General features: G+C 43.3%; 1 protein-coding gene across 6 annotated transcripts in view; it reads right to left on the reverse strand.

Moving 5' to 3' along the window:
- LOC110516909 (glutamate receptor 2) overlaps positions 1-18,610 on the reverse strand; it is a 64,595-nt gene that overhangs the window by 2,422 nt on the left and 43,563 nt on the right. Inside the window, exons 13-16 of one of the 6 annotated variants that reach the window (XR_005041631.1) lie at positions 11,371-11,618; positions 8,969-9,083; positions 8,362-8,476; positions 4,148-4,282 (exon numbers count right to left, since the gene is read on the reverse strand). Coding sequence is in view for 5 of the 6 variants with exons in the window: in XM_036971966.1 (XP_036827861.1) it covers positions 4,004-4,282; positions 8,362-8,476; positions 11,371-11,618 (642 nt within the window). In the remaining variant the exon portion in view is untranslated. Of the gene's footprint in view, positions 1-3,998; positions 4,283-8,361; positions 8,477-8,968; positions 9,084-11,370; positions 11,619-18,610 lie in introns of those variants that run through there. The other 5 variants (XM_036971964.1, XM_036971963.1, XM_036971966.1 and 2 more) reach the window with 5 other exon arrangements.

The raw sequence follows: 18,610 nt of genomic DNA on the forward strand, positions 1-18,610 counted from the left end.
CAATGTAGTAAATGCAGTAAATGTAGTATGTAGTCAATGTAGTAAACGCAGTAAATGTAGTATGTAGTCAATGTAGTAAACGCAGTAAATGCAGTATGTAGTCAATGTAGTAAATGCAGTAAATGTAATATGTAGTCAATGTAGTAAATGCAGTATGTAGTCAATGTAGTAAATTCAGTAAATGTAGTAAATGTAGTCTTTAGTCAATGTAGTAAATGCAGTAAATGTAGTATGTAGTAAAAGTAGTAAATGCAGTAAATGTAATATGTAGTGAATGTAGTCAATGTAGTAAATGCAGTAAATGTAGTATGTAGTAAAAGTAGTAAATGCAGTAAATGTAATATGTAGTGAATGTAGTAAATGCAGTAAATGTAGTAAATGCAGTAAATGTAGTATGTAGTCAATGTAGTAAATGCAGTAATTGCAGTATGTAGTCAATGTAGTAAATGCAGTAATTGCAGTATGTAGTCAATGTAATAAATGTAGTATGTAGTAAATGTAGTAAATGCAGTAAATGTAGTAAATGTAGTCTTTAGTCAATGTAGTAAATGCAGTAAATGTAGTAAATGCAGTAATTGCAGTATGTAGTCAATGTAATAAATGTAGTATGTAGTAAATGTAGTAAAAGCAGTAAATGTAGGAAATGCAGTAAATGTAGTATGTAGTCAATGTAGTAAATGCAGTATGTAGTCAATGTAGTAAATGCAGTAAATGTAGTATGTAGTCAATGTAGTAAATGTAGTAAATGTAGTAAATGCAGTATGTAGTAAAAGTAGTAAATGCAGTAAATGTAATATGTAGTGAATGTAGTAAATGTAGTAAATGCAGTATGTAGTCAATGTAGTAAATGCAGTAAATGTGGTATGTAGTAAAAGTAGTAAATGCAGTAATTGCAGTATGTAGTCAATGTAATAAATGTAGTATGTAGTAAATGTAGTAAAAGCAGTAAATGTAGTAAATGCAGTAAATGTAGTAAACACAGTAAATGTAGTATGTAGTCAATGTAGTAAATGCAGTATGTAGTCAATGTAGTAAATGCAGTATGTAGTCAATGTAGTAAATGCAGTAAATGTAGTATGTAGTCAATGTAGTAAACGCAGTAAATGTCATATGTAGTCAATGTAGTAAATGCAGTAAATGTAGTATGTAGTCAATGTAGTAAATGCAGTAAATGTCATATGTAGTCAATGTAGTAAATGCAGTATGTAGTCAATGTAGTAAATGCAGTAAATGTAGTAAATGCAGTAAATGTAGTAAATGTAGTAAATGTAGTATGTAGTCAATGTAGTAAATGCAGTAATTGCAGTATGTAGTCAATGTAGTAAATGCAGTAATTGCAGTATGTAGTAAAAGTAGTAAATGCAGTAATTGCAGTATGTAGTCAATGTAATAAATGTAGTATGTTGTAAATGTAGTAAAAGCAGTAAATGTAGGAAATGCAGTAAATGTAGTATGTAGTAAAAGTAGTAAATGCAGTATGTAGTAAAAGTAGTAAATGCAGTAAATGTAATATGTAGTCAATGTAGTAAATGTAGTAAATGCAGTATGTAGTCAATGTAGTAAATGCAGTAAATGTAGTATGTAGTAAAAGTAGTAAATGCAGTAATTGCAGTATGTAGTCAATGTAATAAATGTAGTATGTAGTAAATGTAGTAATAGCAGTAAATGTAGTAAATGCAGTAAATGTAGTATGTAGTCAATGTAGTAAATGCAGTAAATGTAGTATGTAGTAAAAGTAGTAAATGCAGTAAATGTAGTAAATGTGTATGTAATAAATGTAGAATGTGGTAATTGTAGTAAATGCAGTAAATGTAGTAAATGCAGTAAATGTAGTATGTAGTCAATGTAATAAATGTATATGTAGTATCTAGTAAATATAGTAAATGTATATGTAGTATCTAGTAAATATAGTAAATGTAGTATGTAGTATGGAATAAATGTAGAATGTGGTAATTGTAGTAAATGTAGTATGTAGTAAATGCAGTAAATGTAGTATGTAGTCAATGTAATAAATGTATATGTAGTATCTAGTAAATATAGTAAATGTATATGTAGTATCTAGTAAATATAGTAAATGTATATGTAGTATGGAATAAATGCAGCATTTAATAAATGTAGTAAATGCAGTAAATATATAGGTAATGTGTGTGTGACAGTATGGTGTGTTTGACAGTATGGTGTGTGGTGACAGTATGGTGTGTGGTGACAGTATGGTGTGTGGTGACAGTATGGTTTGTGGTGACAGTATGGTGTGTGTGACAGTATGGTGTGTTTGACAGTATGGTGTGTGTGACAGTATGGTGTGTGGTGACAGTATGGTGTGTGGTGACAGTATGGTGTGTGGTGACAGTATGGGGTGTGGTGACAGTATGGTTTGTGGTGACAGTATGGGGTGTGGTGACAGTATGGTGTGTGTGACAGTATGGTGTGTGGTGACAGTATGGTGTGTGGTGACAGTATGGGGTGTGACAGTATGGTGTGTGGTGACAGTATGGTGTGTTTGACAGTATGGTGTGTGTGACAGTATGGTGTGTGGTGACAGTATGGTGTGTGGTGACAGTATGGTGTGTGGTGACAGTATGGGGTGTGGTGACAGTATGGTCTGTAGTGACAGTATGGGGTGTGGTGACAGTATGGTGTGTGGTGACAGTATGGGGTGTGACAGTATGGTGTGTGGTGACAGTATGGTGTGTGGTGACAGTATGGTGTGTGGTGACAGTATGGGGTGTGACAGTATGGTGTGTGGTGACAGTATGGGGTGTGGTGACAGTATGGTTTGTGGTGACAGTATGGGGTGTGGTGACAGTATGGGGTGTGGTGACAGTATGGTGTGTGGTGACAGTATGGTGTGTGACAGTATGGGGTGTGGTGACAGTATGGTGTGTGGTGACAGTATGGTGTGTGGTGACAGTATGGTGTGTGGTGACAGTATGGTTTGTGGTGACAGTATGGTGTGGTGACAGTATGGTGTGTGACAGTATGGTGTGTGACAGTATGGTGTGTGTGACAGTATGGTGTGTGGTGACAGTATGGTGTGGTGACAGTATGGTGTGTGGTGACAGTATGGTCTGTAGTGACAGTATGGTGTGTGGTGACAGTATGGTTTGTGGTGACAGTATGGTGTGTGACAGTATGGTGTGTGGTGACAGTATGGTGTGTGACAGTATGGGGTGTGGTGACAGTATGGTGTGTGACAGTATGGGGTGTGGTGACAGTATGGTGTGTGGTGACAGTATGGTGTGTGACAGTATGGGGTGTGGTGACAGTATGGTGTGTGGTGACAGTATGGGGTGTGACAGTATGGTGTGTGGTGACAGTATGGTGTGTTTGACAGTATGGTGTGTGTGACAGTATGGTGTGTGGTGACAGTATGGTGTGTGGTGACAGTATGGTGTGTGGTGACAGTATGGGGTGTGGTGACAGTATGGTGTGTGGTGACAGTATGGTCTGTAGTGACAGTATGGGGTGTGGTGACAGTATGGTGTGTGGTGACAGTATGGGGTGTGACAGTATGGTGTGTGGTGACAGTATGGTGTGTGGTGACAGTATGGGGTGTGACAGTATGGTGTGTGGTGACAGTATGGTGTGTGACAGTATGGTGTGTGGTGACAGTATGGGGTGTGACAGGCCAAAGGTCAGCAATAAGCATGACTAGGTAGAAACACACAGCAGTAGCTAACAATAAGCAGCGTACCCCTCCCCTCTTAAACATGAGGATGGAGAGGAGAGAGGAGGGATGAGGAGAGATGTGAGGGAAAGGAGGGGGAGGAGAGATGGATGGGAGAGGAGAGAGGGGAGATGAGGAGGGGAGATGGAGGAGTGGAGGGAGGAGATGAGGAGGGGAGATGAGAGATGGAGGAGTGGAGGGAGGAGAGGAGAGAGGAGGGGAGAGGAAAGAGGGAGGAGTGGGAGAGGAGATGAACAGGCAAGGTGTGATTGACTGACTGACTGACTGATTGACTGACAGGGTGGCTGGTTTGTGAGAACCTCTTTCCTACCCCTCCTAGATTTTTACACTTTCCATTCCGTACACGTTGTAGCCTTCCTTATAAGTAGCAAAGTTGTGTGAGTTGTGAGAGGAGGAGGAGGAGGGGAGGGTGTTCTGGTTGTGGGCGCTCTGAGCCAGGTGCAGTGTGTTCTGAGCCACCTTCATTCTCTTGGCCTCGGCCCGGGACTTGTAGCAGAACTCCACCAGGGCCACCAGCATGGCCAGACCCAGTCCTCCAACCAGGATATAGAACACACCTGCTACGTTGCTGAGGCTCAGAGCACTGGTCTTCTCCTGGGAAACACACACACATGCACACACACACACGCACATGCGCACACACACACACACACACACACACACACACACACACACACACACACACACACACACACACACACAGGCACACGCACACACATGCACAAACACACGCAGGCATGCACACACAGGCACCCACACACAGGCGCACACACACACACACACACAGGCGCACACACACACAGGCACACACACACACACACACACACACACACACACACACACACACACACACACACACACACACACACACACACACACACACACACACACACACACACACACACACACACACAGGCACAGGCACAGGCACAGGCGCACACACAGACGCACACACAGACGCACACACAGACAGACAGTTGCATCAGGTAGGGCAGGGTCAGGATGTAAAGGAGAAAGCATTACAACACGTTGTTCCTGCAGTATATATCAGCTGTCTGGGGCTGTTGCACATGCAGGCTTCTGTGTGTGTTATTTCCTTGGTGGAAGACAGCCTATTGAGGCTGGGAAAGCATTCGGCCATGTTGTAGACAGAACTGGTCACCAAATTTCCTTTGGTACTATACCTAGAGAAAAAGTCATTAATATTCACCCGTAGGGTAATTGGCTGAGTCTTCTTGGGTGTGTGACATCACACAGATGTGCTGCAGAACCATCTAGTCATGGCAGGAAGTACTGTACTGTGCTGCAGAGCCATCTAGTCATGGCAGGAAGTACTGTACTGTGCTGCAGAGCCATCTAGTCATGGTAGGAAGTACTGTACTGTGCTGCAGAACCATCTAGTCATGGCAGGAAGTACTGTACTGTGCTGCAGAACCATCTAGTCATGGCAGGAAGTACTGTACTGTGCTGCAGAACCATCTAGTCATGGCAAGAAGTACTGTACTGTGCTGCAGAGCCACCTAGTCATGGCAGGAAGTACTGTACTGTGCTGCAGAACCATCTAGTCATGGCAGGAAGTACTGTACTGTGCTGCAGAACCATCCATCTAGTCATGGCAGGAAGTACTGTACTGTGCTGCAGAACCATCCATCTAGTCATGGCAGGAAGTACTGTACTGTGCTGCAGAGCCATCTAGTCATGGCAGGAAGTACTGTACTGTGCTGCAGAACCATCTAGTCATGGCAGGAGGTACTGTACTGTGCTGCAGAGCCATCTAGTCATGGCAGGAAGTGCTGTACTGTGCTGCAGAGCCACCTAGTCATGGCAGGAAGTACTGTACTGTGCTGCAGAGCCATCTAGTCATGGCAGGAAGTACTGTACTGTGCTGCAGAACCATCTAGTCATGGCAGGAAGTACTGTACTGTGCTGCAGAGCCATCTAGTCATGGCAGGAAGTACTGTACTGTGCTGCAGAGCCATCTAGTCATGGCAGGAAGTACTGTACTGTGCTGCAGAGCCATCTAGTCATGGCAGGAAGTACTGTACTGTGCTGCAGAACCATCTAGTCATGGCAGGAAGTACTGTACTGTGCTGCAGAGCCATCTAGTCATGGCAGGAAGTACTGTACTGTGCTGCAGAGCCATCTAGTCATGGCAGGAAGTACTGTACGACTTCACCGAATTCATTGGGAATTAAATGAAAGCCTATCCAGCTAGTTACCAATCTATTTTAGTTTCACTGTCCGATCATTTATAAAACGAGTCCAATAATTGCTATTTTTACCTTTCCACAAACTGTCTGATGCTTGATATGAGCAAGTTATCGCAAATGTATCACAGAATAGGTCTTCCAAGATTAGCTAGCTAGCAGTGGCTACTGCCTGGCCACTGATCTAGCTAATAGTGGCTACTGCCTGGCCACTGATCTAGCTAATAGTGGCTACTGCCTGGCCACTGATCTAGCTACTAGTGGCTACTGCCTGGCCACTGATCTAGCTAGCAGTGGCTACTACCTGGCCACTGATCTAGCTAGTAGTGGCTACTACCTGGCCACTGATCTAGCTAGCAGTGGCTACTGCCAGGCCACTGATCTAGCTAGCAGTGGCTATTGCCAGGCCACTGATCTAGCTAGCAGTGGCTACTGCCTGGCCACTGATCTAGCTAGCAGTGGCTACTGCCTGGCCACTGATCTAGCTAGTAGTGGCTACTGCCTGGCCACTGATCTAGCTAGTAGTGGCAACTGCCTGGCCACTGATCTAGCTAGTAGTGGCTACTGCCTGGCCACTGATCTAGCTAGTAGTGGCTACTGCCTGGCCACTGATCTAGCTAGTAGTGGCTACTGCCTGGCCAATGATCTAGCTAGTAGTGGCTACTGCCTGGCCACTGATCTAGCTAGCAGTGGCTACTGCCTGGCCACTGATCTAGCTAGTAGTGGCTACTGCCTGGCCACTGATCTAGCTAGTAGTGGCTACTACCTGGCCACTGATCTAGCTAGTAGTGGCAACTGCCTGGCCACTGATCTAGCTAGTAGTGGCTACTGCCTGGCCACTGATCTAGCTCGTAGTGGCTACTGCCTGGCCACTGATCTAGCTAGTAGTGGCTACTGCCTGGCCACTGATCTAGCTAGTAGTGGCTACTGCCTGGCCACTGATCTTGCTAGCTACATTGCAGTAATTAGCTATCTTCCTAAATCCTCCTATGAGTTGAACATATTTGTCAGAAAACAAACTAGTTTTCCATGGTGTAACCATGTCTAAGCAGTTGGCCACTGTAGCCTGTGTGCCCATTAGCTCCAGAGTCTAGCTAACTGTGTCCTTTGGCATCAACAATTAGCTAGTTAGCTTGTTGGCTACTGTCTGGCCAGTGTGAGCCAACATGCTAGCTACCTATCTACATTTCAGTCAGTAGCTGTCTTAAACTAGCTATGAGTTGAACATAGAGTATGTGGCTGAAAATAAACTAGTATCCAGTTGTTGCTGCCCATGGTGGAATCATCTCTCACCCCCTGGCTCCAGAATAAAAAAAAGAATGGGAAAAATGTCCTGGTGTTTCATAAGAAAAAGTCTTAGATGACTCCAACCCTGTAGCTAGCTGGCAAGCCCACCATGACTCCAACCCTGTAGCTAGCTGGCAAGCCCACCATGACTCCAACCCTGTAGCTAGCTGGCAAGCCCACCTTGACTCCAACCCTGTAGCTAGCTGGCAAGCCCACCATGACTCCAACCCTGTAGCTAGCTGGCAAGCCCACCTTGACTCCAACCCTGTAGCTAGCTGGCAAGCCCACCTTGACTCCAACCCTGTAGCTAGCTGGCAAGCCCACCATGACTCCAACCCTGTAGCTAGCTGGCAAGCCCACCATGACTCCAACCCTGTAGCTAGCTGGCAAGCCCACCATGACTCCAACCCTGTAGCTAGCTGGCAAGCCCACCATGACTCCAACCCTGTAGCTAGCTGGCAAGCCCACCATGACTCCAACCCTGTAGCTAGCTGGCAAGCCCACCTTGACTCCAACCCTGTAGCTAGCTGGCAAGCCCACCATGACTCCAACCCTGTAGCTAGCTGGCAAGCCCACCATGACTCCAACCCTGTAGCTAGCTGGCAAGCCCACCATGACTCCAACCCTGTAGCTAGCTGGCAAGCCCACCATGACTCCAACCCTGTAGCTAGCTGGCCCATCTTGGTGACAAGGTTCCTGCGCGGGAATCTTAGATTTGTCTTTTAATTTTAAAAGAACTGTCATTGATGTGATTTCAGATACGAGGAGAAATTGTCTGCCATGTTTTGTGTTTTGTTAAGGGCCCAGAGTGACCAAGAACGCTCAACCAATCACCCTACGGATATTATTGACTTTGCCTCCAGGCATCCTATGAAGGGAATTGTAACATACTGGTTTTGTGTGTGTAGACAGTGTGTAGTACTGTGGTGTGTTCTGTGTTAAACAGTACTGCATGTGAACAGCAGTCTCATCAACTCAAACCACACATTTATTTACCCTGCTAGCCTATGGGGTGTCGTTTGTAAAGTTGAATCATCTTAATGTTTTACAATCTGATTTATAAGGACGTTTTCTTTATTTGGACCTGATAAATCTATCTTTAGAAACGGCACCACATACTAGCCGGACTGACACAGACAGTGTGTGTACAGTGTGTGTGTGTGTCCCACTGTGACTGACCTTACTTCCTGAGTCCTTGGTTCCACATTCCCCTTTATCGTACCACCACTTGTTCTTTAGCTTGTCTAAGACTCCTTGTTCACTGAGTTTCAACACCGCTAGGTTTACTGGCACTCTTCACACGGCACGGGGAATAACATAAATAACATTAGCTATGTTATGTTATGTTATTATTTCATGACATACAGCTGTTATGTAGCCTTATGTAGCTTCCTGCCTCCCTACAACAGCTGTTATTAAGCCTTATCTAGCCTTCCTATGTGTTGTCTAATTGAGGTGGCGATAGGCCTTGTTGCTCTACATGTCCTGGCTGAACATTGAGCTCAACCAGACAGATAGGCACCAACGCATCACCCTGAGTAAGCAGCACAGACACAGAGCACAGCCTCTCTACTTCACATAGCTCAATGGTCTGTGTATATATATGCTTTTTATGACTGCCAAATAAAATCAATCAATCAATCCCCCTGATCCATTCAAGGAGTTGATTAGCTCCAGAATCCCAGGGGTGAGGTGTGTGTGTCGGCGCCGTGCCGTGTGTGTGCTGCTTACTCCCTGGCCTTAGTTACCAGTCTGTGGCCTGGTGGCGGCTGGGGGCGGGGCTAACCTTGCTTTCTCCTCCTCCGCTGCCACACTCTCCCTTGTCGTACCACCATTTATTTTTCAGTTTGTCCAACAGGCCCTGCTCATTCAGTTTTAACACGGCCAGGTTCACTGCATTTCTACCAAGATAAAACACACTGGTGAGACAGGATGATGTGACAGGTCTGTTCCCCGAGCTGATCCTTTGCAGTTAGCCTTAAACTTAGATATTACCATTACTGTTAGCAATTAGCCTTAACCTTAATATTACTACAACCATTAGCATTAGCACCAGGATTAGCGTAATCCTGTAAATCAGCATTAGCAATTAGCTTAGCATAATGTATCAGCGTCTGTTATTGGGAATGTGGCTAAAGGCTAGTGTACAGAGGGCTAACATAATGAGATAATATAATATACATGCTTGGGCTATAGCCAGTAATAAACTGGTTTATATTATAATAATAATTATAATATTAATAATATGACCCAGTAATAAACAGGTCTAAATAAAAATAATAATATTAATAATAATAATAATATTAATAATATGACCCAGTAATACACAGGTCTAAATAATAATAATAATATTAATAATAATAATAATAATAATAATAATAATATGACCCAGTAGTAAACAGGTCTAAATAATAATAATAATAATATTAATAATAATAATGATAATATTAATAATATGACCCAGTAATAAACAAGTCTAAATAAAAATAATAATATTAATAATAATAATAATATGACCCAGTAGTAAACATGTCTAAATAATAATAATAATAATATTAATAACAATAATAATAATATTCAAAATAAAAATAATAATAATATTAGTAGTAAACAGGTCTAAATAATAATAATAATAATTTTAATAATATTATTAATAATAATAATATTAATGATAATAATATGACCCAGTAATACACAGGTCTAAATAATAATAATATTAATAATAATAATATTAATAATAATAATAATAAGACCCAGTAATAAACAGGACTAAATAATAATAATATTAATAATAATATTAATAATAATAATAATAATAATAATATGACCCAGTAGTAAACAGGTCTAAATAATAATAATAGTAATAATAATAATATTAATAATAATAATAATATTAATAATAATAATATGACCCAGTAGTAAACCGGTCTAAATAATAATAATATTAATAATAATAATAATAATATGACCCAGTAATAAACAGGTCTAAATAATAATAATAGTAATAATAATAATAATATGTTAATAATAATAATAATAATATGACCCAGTAGTAAACAGGTCTAAATAATAATTATAATAATATTAATAATAATAATATTAATAATAATAATTATATTAATAATATTAATAATAATAATAATATGACCCAGTAGTAAACAGGTCTAAATAATAATTATAATAATATTAATAATAATAATATTAATAATAATAATTATATTAATAATATTAATAATAATAATAATATGACCCAGTAGTAAACAGGTCTAAATAATAATAATAGTAATAATAATAATAATAATGTTAATAATAATAATAATATGACCCAGTAGTAAACAGGTCTAAATAATAATAATAATAATAATAATAATAATATGACCCAGTAATAAACAGGTCTAAATAATAATAATAATAATAATAATATGACCCAGTAATAAACAGGCCTAAATAATAATAATAGTCACATGACCCACAGTGTCAGAGAACAGACATCACTCCAGAGAAACAGAGCGATCAGACAGCAGTTCAACAGATAGGCATTTAAACAAATAAGAAACACAACAGTCATGCAGATTGACTAATTAAAGATCACACTAGTGGCCTTGTAAACATACTCCTCAACCATCCTTCCTCAGTACCCTGATATTCCCTAACCCAACCCCTAGCCCTAAACCCAAACCTGATCTTGACCCTCATAGTATGGCTGCTCCAAAACAACCCAGGCATTAGCGACAACATTCTCTCTTCAGCCAATCAGGAAGAAGCAAGATAACTATTGGCCTGAAGCCCATCCCTAGGTACTGCAGGGGTTTATTGTGACCAGCCACTAAGAACTATGGGTAATGTAGTCCTGTGGCCAGCCACTAAAAACTATAGGTAGTGTAGTTCTATTTCCAGCTGCCAAGAACTCTGGGGTAGTGTTGTCTTCCCTAGGCTTACAGGTGATCAGAGCTGGGAATGGGGAGTACTATACTGTACTATATTATACTAGACTATTCTAATATAAACCACTGTGTATCAGGTCATCAGAGTAGGTAAAATACTATAACAACATTAGAGAACATATTGTTATACTATAATATAATATACTATACTAGCCTGTATATAAACCACTGTGTTTCAGATCATCAGGGTAGGTAAGATACTATAACAACATTAGAGAACATATTGTTATACTATCTCACCCACCTTAATGGGGAGCCTTTTGGCGTGGCGATGCCGTATCCTTTAGAGTCCAGGTTCCCTCCCACCTTCATGGTGTCGCAGGGTTTCCTCTGCTCGATGTACTCGTTCATGGTGGACTCCAGAAGGTACGCGTACTTCCCCTTGGACTTCCTGACTCTCAGCACCCCCTCCGCTGTCTTCTTCACAAACGGAGACGGCTCTGCTGACTTCATGTACTGCCACATCTTGTCAAAAAGTGCAATCTTCGACCTCTGTTGAGAGACAACACATTAGAACTACACCCTAACCTCTACACCCGCCACATCTTGTCAAACAGCAATATCTTCGACCTCTGTTGAGAGACAAAACATTAGAACTACACCCTAACCTCTACACCCGCCACATCTTGTCAAACAGCAATATCTTCGACCTCTGTTGAGAGACAAAACATTAGAACTACACCTTAGGGTAGGACGGTATACCGTATTCTACTATATACCGGTTTTGATACACAGACCAGTGTGTTTTACTATATACAGGTTTTGATACACAGACCAGTGTGTTTTACTATATACAGGTTTTGATACACAGACCAGTGTATTCTACTATATACAGGTGTTGATACACAGACCAGTGTGTTTTACTATATACAGGTGTTGATACACAGACCAGTGTATTTTACTATATACAGGTTTTGATACACAGACCAGTGTATTCTACTATATACAGGTGTTGATACACAGACCAGTGTGTTTTACTATATACAGGTTTTGATACACAGACCAGTGTATTCTACTATATACAGGTGTTGATACACAGACCAGTGTGTTTTACTATATACAGGTGTTGATACACAGACCAGTGTGTTTTACTATATACAGGTGTTGATACACAGACCAGTGTGTTTTACTATATACAGGTGTTGATACACAGACCGGTTTGGGTCGTTACTTTACATTCTATAAAGGTATTTAAATGTTTGACTTGTTTTGGACGACATTCTGCACACGTTCTCATCAATGAAACATTTGATCTCCATACAGTTTTCTGTTTCCAAAACTACAATCTGTAACAAACCCTTTTGCCAAAGTTTCTAAAAAATGTCATTGCTTAGATGGAGGGCGATTTGAGATTCAGCACACACACACTTCACAGAGTAGGCAAATCCTAACGAGAATATGCAAATATATATATATTTTAAAAGCTCTCTACGGTCAGGGCGTGACATGTAAAGTGTTGGTCCCATGTTTCATGAGCTGAAAAAAACCCCCAGAAATGTTCTATAGTCATAAAAAGCTTATTCCTCTCAATTTTTGGGCACACATTTGTTTACATCCCTGTTAGTGAGCATTTCTCCTTCGTCAAGATAATCCATCCATCTGACAGGTGTGGCATATCAGTAAGCTGATTAAACAGCAGGATCATTACACAGGTGCACCTTGTGCCGGGGACAATAAAAGGCCCGTTTAAAATGAGCAGTTTTGTCACAACACAATGTCACAGATGTCTCATGTTTTGAGGGAGCGTGCAGTTGGCATGCTGATTGCAGGAATGTCCACCAGAGCTGTTGCCTGAGAATTCAATGTTAATTTCTCTACCATAAGCCGCCTTCAGCGTCGTTTTAGAGAATTTGGCAGTACGTCCAACTGGCCTTTCAACCACAGACTACGAGTAACTACGCCAGCCCAGGACCTCCACATCCGGGTTCTTCACCTGTGAGATCGTCTGAGACCAGCCACCCGGACAGCTGATGAAACGGAGGAGTATTTCTGTCTGTAATAAAGCCCTTTGTGGGGAAAACTCATTCTGATTGGCTGGGCCTGGCTCCCCAGTGGGTGGGCCTGGCTCCCAAGTGAAAATCAAATCAAATGTATTGGTCCCATACACATGTTTAGCAGATGTTATTAGTCACATACACATGGTTAGCAGATGTTATTAGTCACATACACATGGTTAGCAGATGTTATTAGTCACATACACATGGTTAGCAGATGTTATTAGTCACATACACATGGTTAGCAGATGTTATTAGTCACATACACATGTTTAGGAGATGTTATTAGTCACATACACATGGTTAGCAGATGTTATTAGTCACATACACATGGTTAGCAGATGCTATTGGTCACATACACGTGGTTAGCAGATGTTATTGCGAGTGTAGTGAAATGCTTGTGCTTCCAGCTCCGACAGGGCAGTAATATCTAACCAGTAATATCTAACTAAATGCTTGTGCTTCTAGCTCCAACAGTGCAGTAATATCTAAGAGTTTCACAACCCAAAATATACGTAAATCTAAGTGAGGAATGGATTAAAAATATATACATGTCAGAGCAGCATTGGACTAAGATACAGTGGCGTAGTATAGAGTACAGTATATACATATGAGATGGGTGATGCAGTATTTACACACAATTAAAGTGACTAAGATACTGTGGAATAGTATAGAGTACAGTATATACATATGAGATGGGTGATGCAGTATTTACACACAATTAAAGTGACTAAGATACAGTGGAATAGTATAGAGTACAGTATATACATATGAGATGAGTAATGCAAGATAAGGAGACATTATTAAAGTGGCTAGTGTTTCATTTCCTTAAAGTGGCCAGTGATTCCTAAGTGGGCAGGCCTATGCCCTCCCAGGCCCACCCATGGCTGAGCCCCTGCACATTCATGTGAAATCCATAGATTAGGGCCTAATTCATTTATTTAAATTGACTGATTTCCTAATATGAAGTGTAACTCAGTAAAATCTTTTAAATTATTGCTTGTTGGGTTTCTGTTTTTTGTTCAGTATATATCCATAAACCCTACACCCTAACCCCTACTTCCTAGCCTCTAATCCCTACACCCTAACCCCTACTTCCTAGCCTCTAATCCCTACACCCTAACCCCTGATTCCTAGCCTCTAATCCCTACACCCTAACCCCTGCTTCCTACTCTCTAATCCCTACACCCTAACCCCTACTTCCTAGCCTCTAATCCCTACACCCTAACCCCTACTTCCTAGCCTCTAATCCCTACACCCTAACCCCTACTTCCTAGCCTCTAATCCCTACACCCTAACCCCTGCTTCCTACTCTCTAATCCCTACACCCTAACCCCTGCTTCCTAGCCTCTAATCCCTACACCCTAACCCCTGCTTCCTAGCCTCTAAACCCTACACCCTAACCCCTGCTTCCTAGCCTCTAATCCCTACACCCTAACCCCTGATTCCTAGCCTCTAATCCCTACACCCTAACCCCTGCTTCCTAGCCTCTAATCCCTACACCCTAACCCCTGCTTCCTAGCCTCTAATCCCTACTCCCTAACCCCTGCTTCCTAGCCTCTAATCCCTACACCCTAACCCCTGCTTCCTAGCCTCTAATCCCTACACCCTAACCCCTGATTCATAGCCTCTAATCCCTACTCCCTAACCCCTGCTTCCTAGCCTCTAATCCCTACACCCTAACCCCTGCTTCCTAGCCTCTAATCCCTACACCCTAACCCCTGCTTCCTAGCCTCTAATCCCTACTCCCTAACCCCTGCTTCCTAGCCTCTAGCCTCTAACCCCTGCTTCCTAGCCTCTAACCCCTACCAGCCTGTCACTACCAGTTCATTTTGGGCGTTGAGGCATGTGAATGTGTCTGATCGTATTGATGTGTGTATTACGCTTTATTGATGTGTTTATGAGAGTGTGTGATATGATGCATGGCCGTATTGGTGTGTGTGTGTGTGTGTGTGTGTGTGATATCATACAGGGCCGTATTGGTGTGTGTGTGTGTGTGTGTGTGTGTGTGTGTGTGTGTGTGTGTGTGTGTGTGTGTGTGTGTGTGTGTGTGTGTATGTGTGTGTGTGTGTGTGTGTGTGTGTGTGTGTGTGTGTGTGTGTGTGTGTGTGTGTGTGTATGTGTGTGTGTGTGTGTGTGTGTGTGTGTGTGTGTGTGCGTGTGATATGATACATAGCCGTAGTGATGTGTGTGTGTGTGTGTATTGAGTGTGTGCGTGTGTGTGTGTGTGATATCGTACAGGGCCGTATTGATGTGTGTGTGTGTGTGTGTGTTTGTGTGTGTGTGTCTGACTGCTCTGGTCTGTCTGACTGCTCTGGTCTGACTGCTCTGATCTGGTCTGTCTGTCTGACTGCTCTGGTCTGGTCTGCCGGTCTGACTGCTCTGGTCTGTCTGACTGCTCTGGCAATGTAAATAGTCCAGTTGGCCATTTCATACATTGTTCAGCAGTATTACGGCTTGGGGGTAGAAGTTGTTTAGAAGCCTCTTGGACCTAGACTTGGGGCTCCGGTACCACTTGCTGTGCGGTAGCAGAGAGAACAGTCTATGACTTGGGTGACTGGAGTCTTTGACCATTTTTAGGGCCTTCCTCTGACACCACCTGGTAGAGAGGTCCTGGATGGCAGAAAGCTTGGCCCCAGTGAAGTACTGGGCCGTTCACACTAACTTCTGTAGCACCTTACGGGCAGATGCTGAGCAGTTGCCATACCAGGCGGTGAGGCAACTGGTCAGGATGCTCTCGATGGTGCAGCTGAGGAAATTGTTGAGGATCGGGGGACACATGCCAAATCTTTTCAGTCTCCTGAGGGGGAAAATGTGTTGTTGTGCCATCTTCTCAACTGTCTTGGTGTGTTTGGACCATGTTAGTTTGTTGGTGATGTGGACACCAAGGAACTTGAAGCTCTCAACCTGCTCCACTACAGTCCCATCGATGCGAATAGGGGCGTGTTTGGCCCGCCTTTTCCTGTAGTCCACGATCAGCTCCTTTGTCTAGCTCACGTTGAGGGAGAGGTTGTTATTCTGGCACCACACAGCCAGGTCTCTGACCTGTCCTCGGATGGGGCCACAGTGTCTCCTGACCCCTCCGGTCTCAGCCTCCAGTATTTATGCTGCAGTAGTTTATGTGTCGGGGGGCTAGGGTCAGTTTGTTATATCTGGAGTACTTCTCCTGTCCTATTCGGTGTCCTGTGTGAATTTAAGTGTGCTCTCTCTAATTCTCTCTTTCTCTCTTTCTTTCTCTCTCTCGGAGGACCTGAGCCCTAGGACCATGCCTCAGGACTACCTGACATGATGACTCCTTGCTGTCCCCAGTCCACCTGGCCGTGCTGCTGCTCCAGTTTCAACTGTTCTGCCTTATTATTATTCGACCATGCTGGTCATTTATGAACATCTTGGCCATGTTCTGTTATAATCTCCACCCGGCACAGCCAGAAGAGGACTGGCCACCCCACATAGCCTGGTTCCTCTCTAGGTTTCTTCCTAGGTTTTGGCCTCTAGGGAGTTTTTCCTAGCCACCGTGCTTCTACGCCTGCATTGCTTGCTGTTTGGGGTTTTAGGCTGGGTTTCTGTACAGCACTTTGAGATATCAGCTGATGTACGAAGGGCTATATAAATAAATTGGATTTGATTTGGTTTGACCTCCTCCCTATCTCATCGTCGTCAGCAAACTTAATGATGGTGTTGGAGTCGTGCTTGGCCACGCAGTCATGGGTGAACAGGGAGTACAAGAGGGGACTAAGTACGCACCCCTGAGGGGTCCCCTGTGTTGAGGATCAGCATGGTGGATGTGTTGTTACCTACCCTTACCACCTGGGGGAGGTCCATCAGGAAGTCCAGGATCCAGTTGCAGAGGGAGTTGTTTAGTCCCAGGTTCCTTAGCTTAGTGATGAGCTTCGTGGGCACTATGGTGTTGAACGCTGAGCTGTAGTCAACGAACAGCATTCTCACATAGGTGTTCCTTTTGTCCAGGTGGGAAAGGGCAGTGTGGAGTGGAATAGAGATTGCATCATCTGTGGATCTGTTGGGGCAGTATGCAAATTGAAGTGGCTCTAGGGTATCATGGAGGATGGTGTTGATGTGAGCCATGACCAGCCTTTCAAAGCACTTCATGTCTAAGGACGTGAGTGCTACGGGGCGGTAGTCATTTAGGCAGGTTACCTTAGTGTTCTTGGGCACAGGGATTATGGTGGTCTGCTTGAAACATGTTGGTATTACAGACAGTCAGGGAGAGGTTGAACATGTCAGTGAAGACACTTGCCAGTTAGTCAGCGCATGTTCTGAGTAATCCGTCTGGCCCTGCAGATGTTGACCTGTTTAAAGGTCTTCCTCACATCGGCTCCGTAGAGCGTGATCACACAGTCGTCCAGAACAGCTGGTGCTCTCATGCATGTTGCACATGTTGTGAATGATTGTTGTTCTTACAAGGACATACATGTACATAGCTAGACACGACCGCCTCATTGACCTGATAGCCAGTGAGGTGAGACAGATACTCGTTGACCTCATAGCCGGTGAGGTGAGACAGGTAGTCGTTGACCTGATAGCCAGTGAGGTGAGACAGGTAGACAGGGGAGGGGTCAGAGGGAGGGGTTCAGATGTTGTTTTGGGGGAGGGGCCAGAGGGAGGGGTTCAGATGTTGTTGTGGGGGAGGGACCAGAGGGAGGGGTTCAGATGTTGTTGTTGTGGGGGAGGGGCCAGAGGGAGGGGTTCAGATGCTGTTGTGGGGGAGGGGCCAGAGGGAGGGGTTCAGATGTTGTTGTGGGGGAGGGGCCAGAGGGAGGGGTTCAGATGTTGTTGTGGGGGAGGGGCCAGAGGGAGGGGTTCAGATGTTGTTGTTGTGGGGGAGGGGCCAGAGGGAGGGGTTCAGATGTTGTTGTGGGGGAGGGGCCAGAGGGAGGGGTTCAGTTGTTGTTGTGGGGGAGGGGCCAGAGGGAGGGGTTCATTTTGGAAGTGGTTTGCTCTTTTGATTGTTACATAGAGCAGGCACTTGCTGACAAGCTTCTTAAATACCATCCAGCTTGGAACGCCACGGATATAAGATGATGACACTGATATACTGAACACAGGCTGAGTATTGATTAGGCCTGCCAGATCACAGCTATATACAGGGCATTCTGGAAGTATTCATTAGGCCTGTCCTGTCAGATCACAGCTATATACAGGGCATTCTGGGAGTATTCATTAGGCCTGAGTCTTCTTGGGTATGATGCTACAAGCTTGGCACACCTATATTTGGGGAGCTTCTCCCATTCTTCTCTGCAGATCCTCTCAAGCTCTGTCAGGTTAGATGGGAAACATCGCTGCACAGCTATTTTCAGGTCTGTCCTGTGATGTTCGATCGGGTTCAAGTCTTGGCTCTGGCTGGGCCACTCAAGGACATTCAGAGACTTGTCCAGAAGCCACTCCTGCGTTGTCTTGGCTGTGTGCTTAGGGTCGTTGTCCTGTTGGAAGTTGAACCATCACCCCAGTCTGAGGTCCTGAGCACTCTGGAGC

The sequence above is a fragment of the Oncorhynchus mykiss genome, unplaced genomic scaffold, assembly GCF_013265735.2.
Source record: "Oncorhynchus mykiss isolate Arlee unplaced genomic scaffold, USDA_OmykA_1.1 un_scaffold_87, whole genome shotgun sequence".
NCBI lineage: Eukaryota > Metazoa > Chordata > Actinopteri > Salmoniformes > Salmonidae > Oncorhynchus > Oncorhynchus mykiss.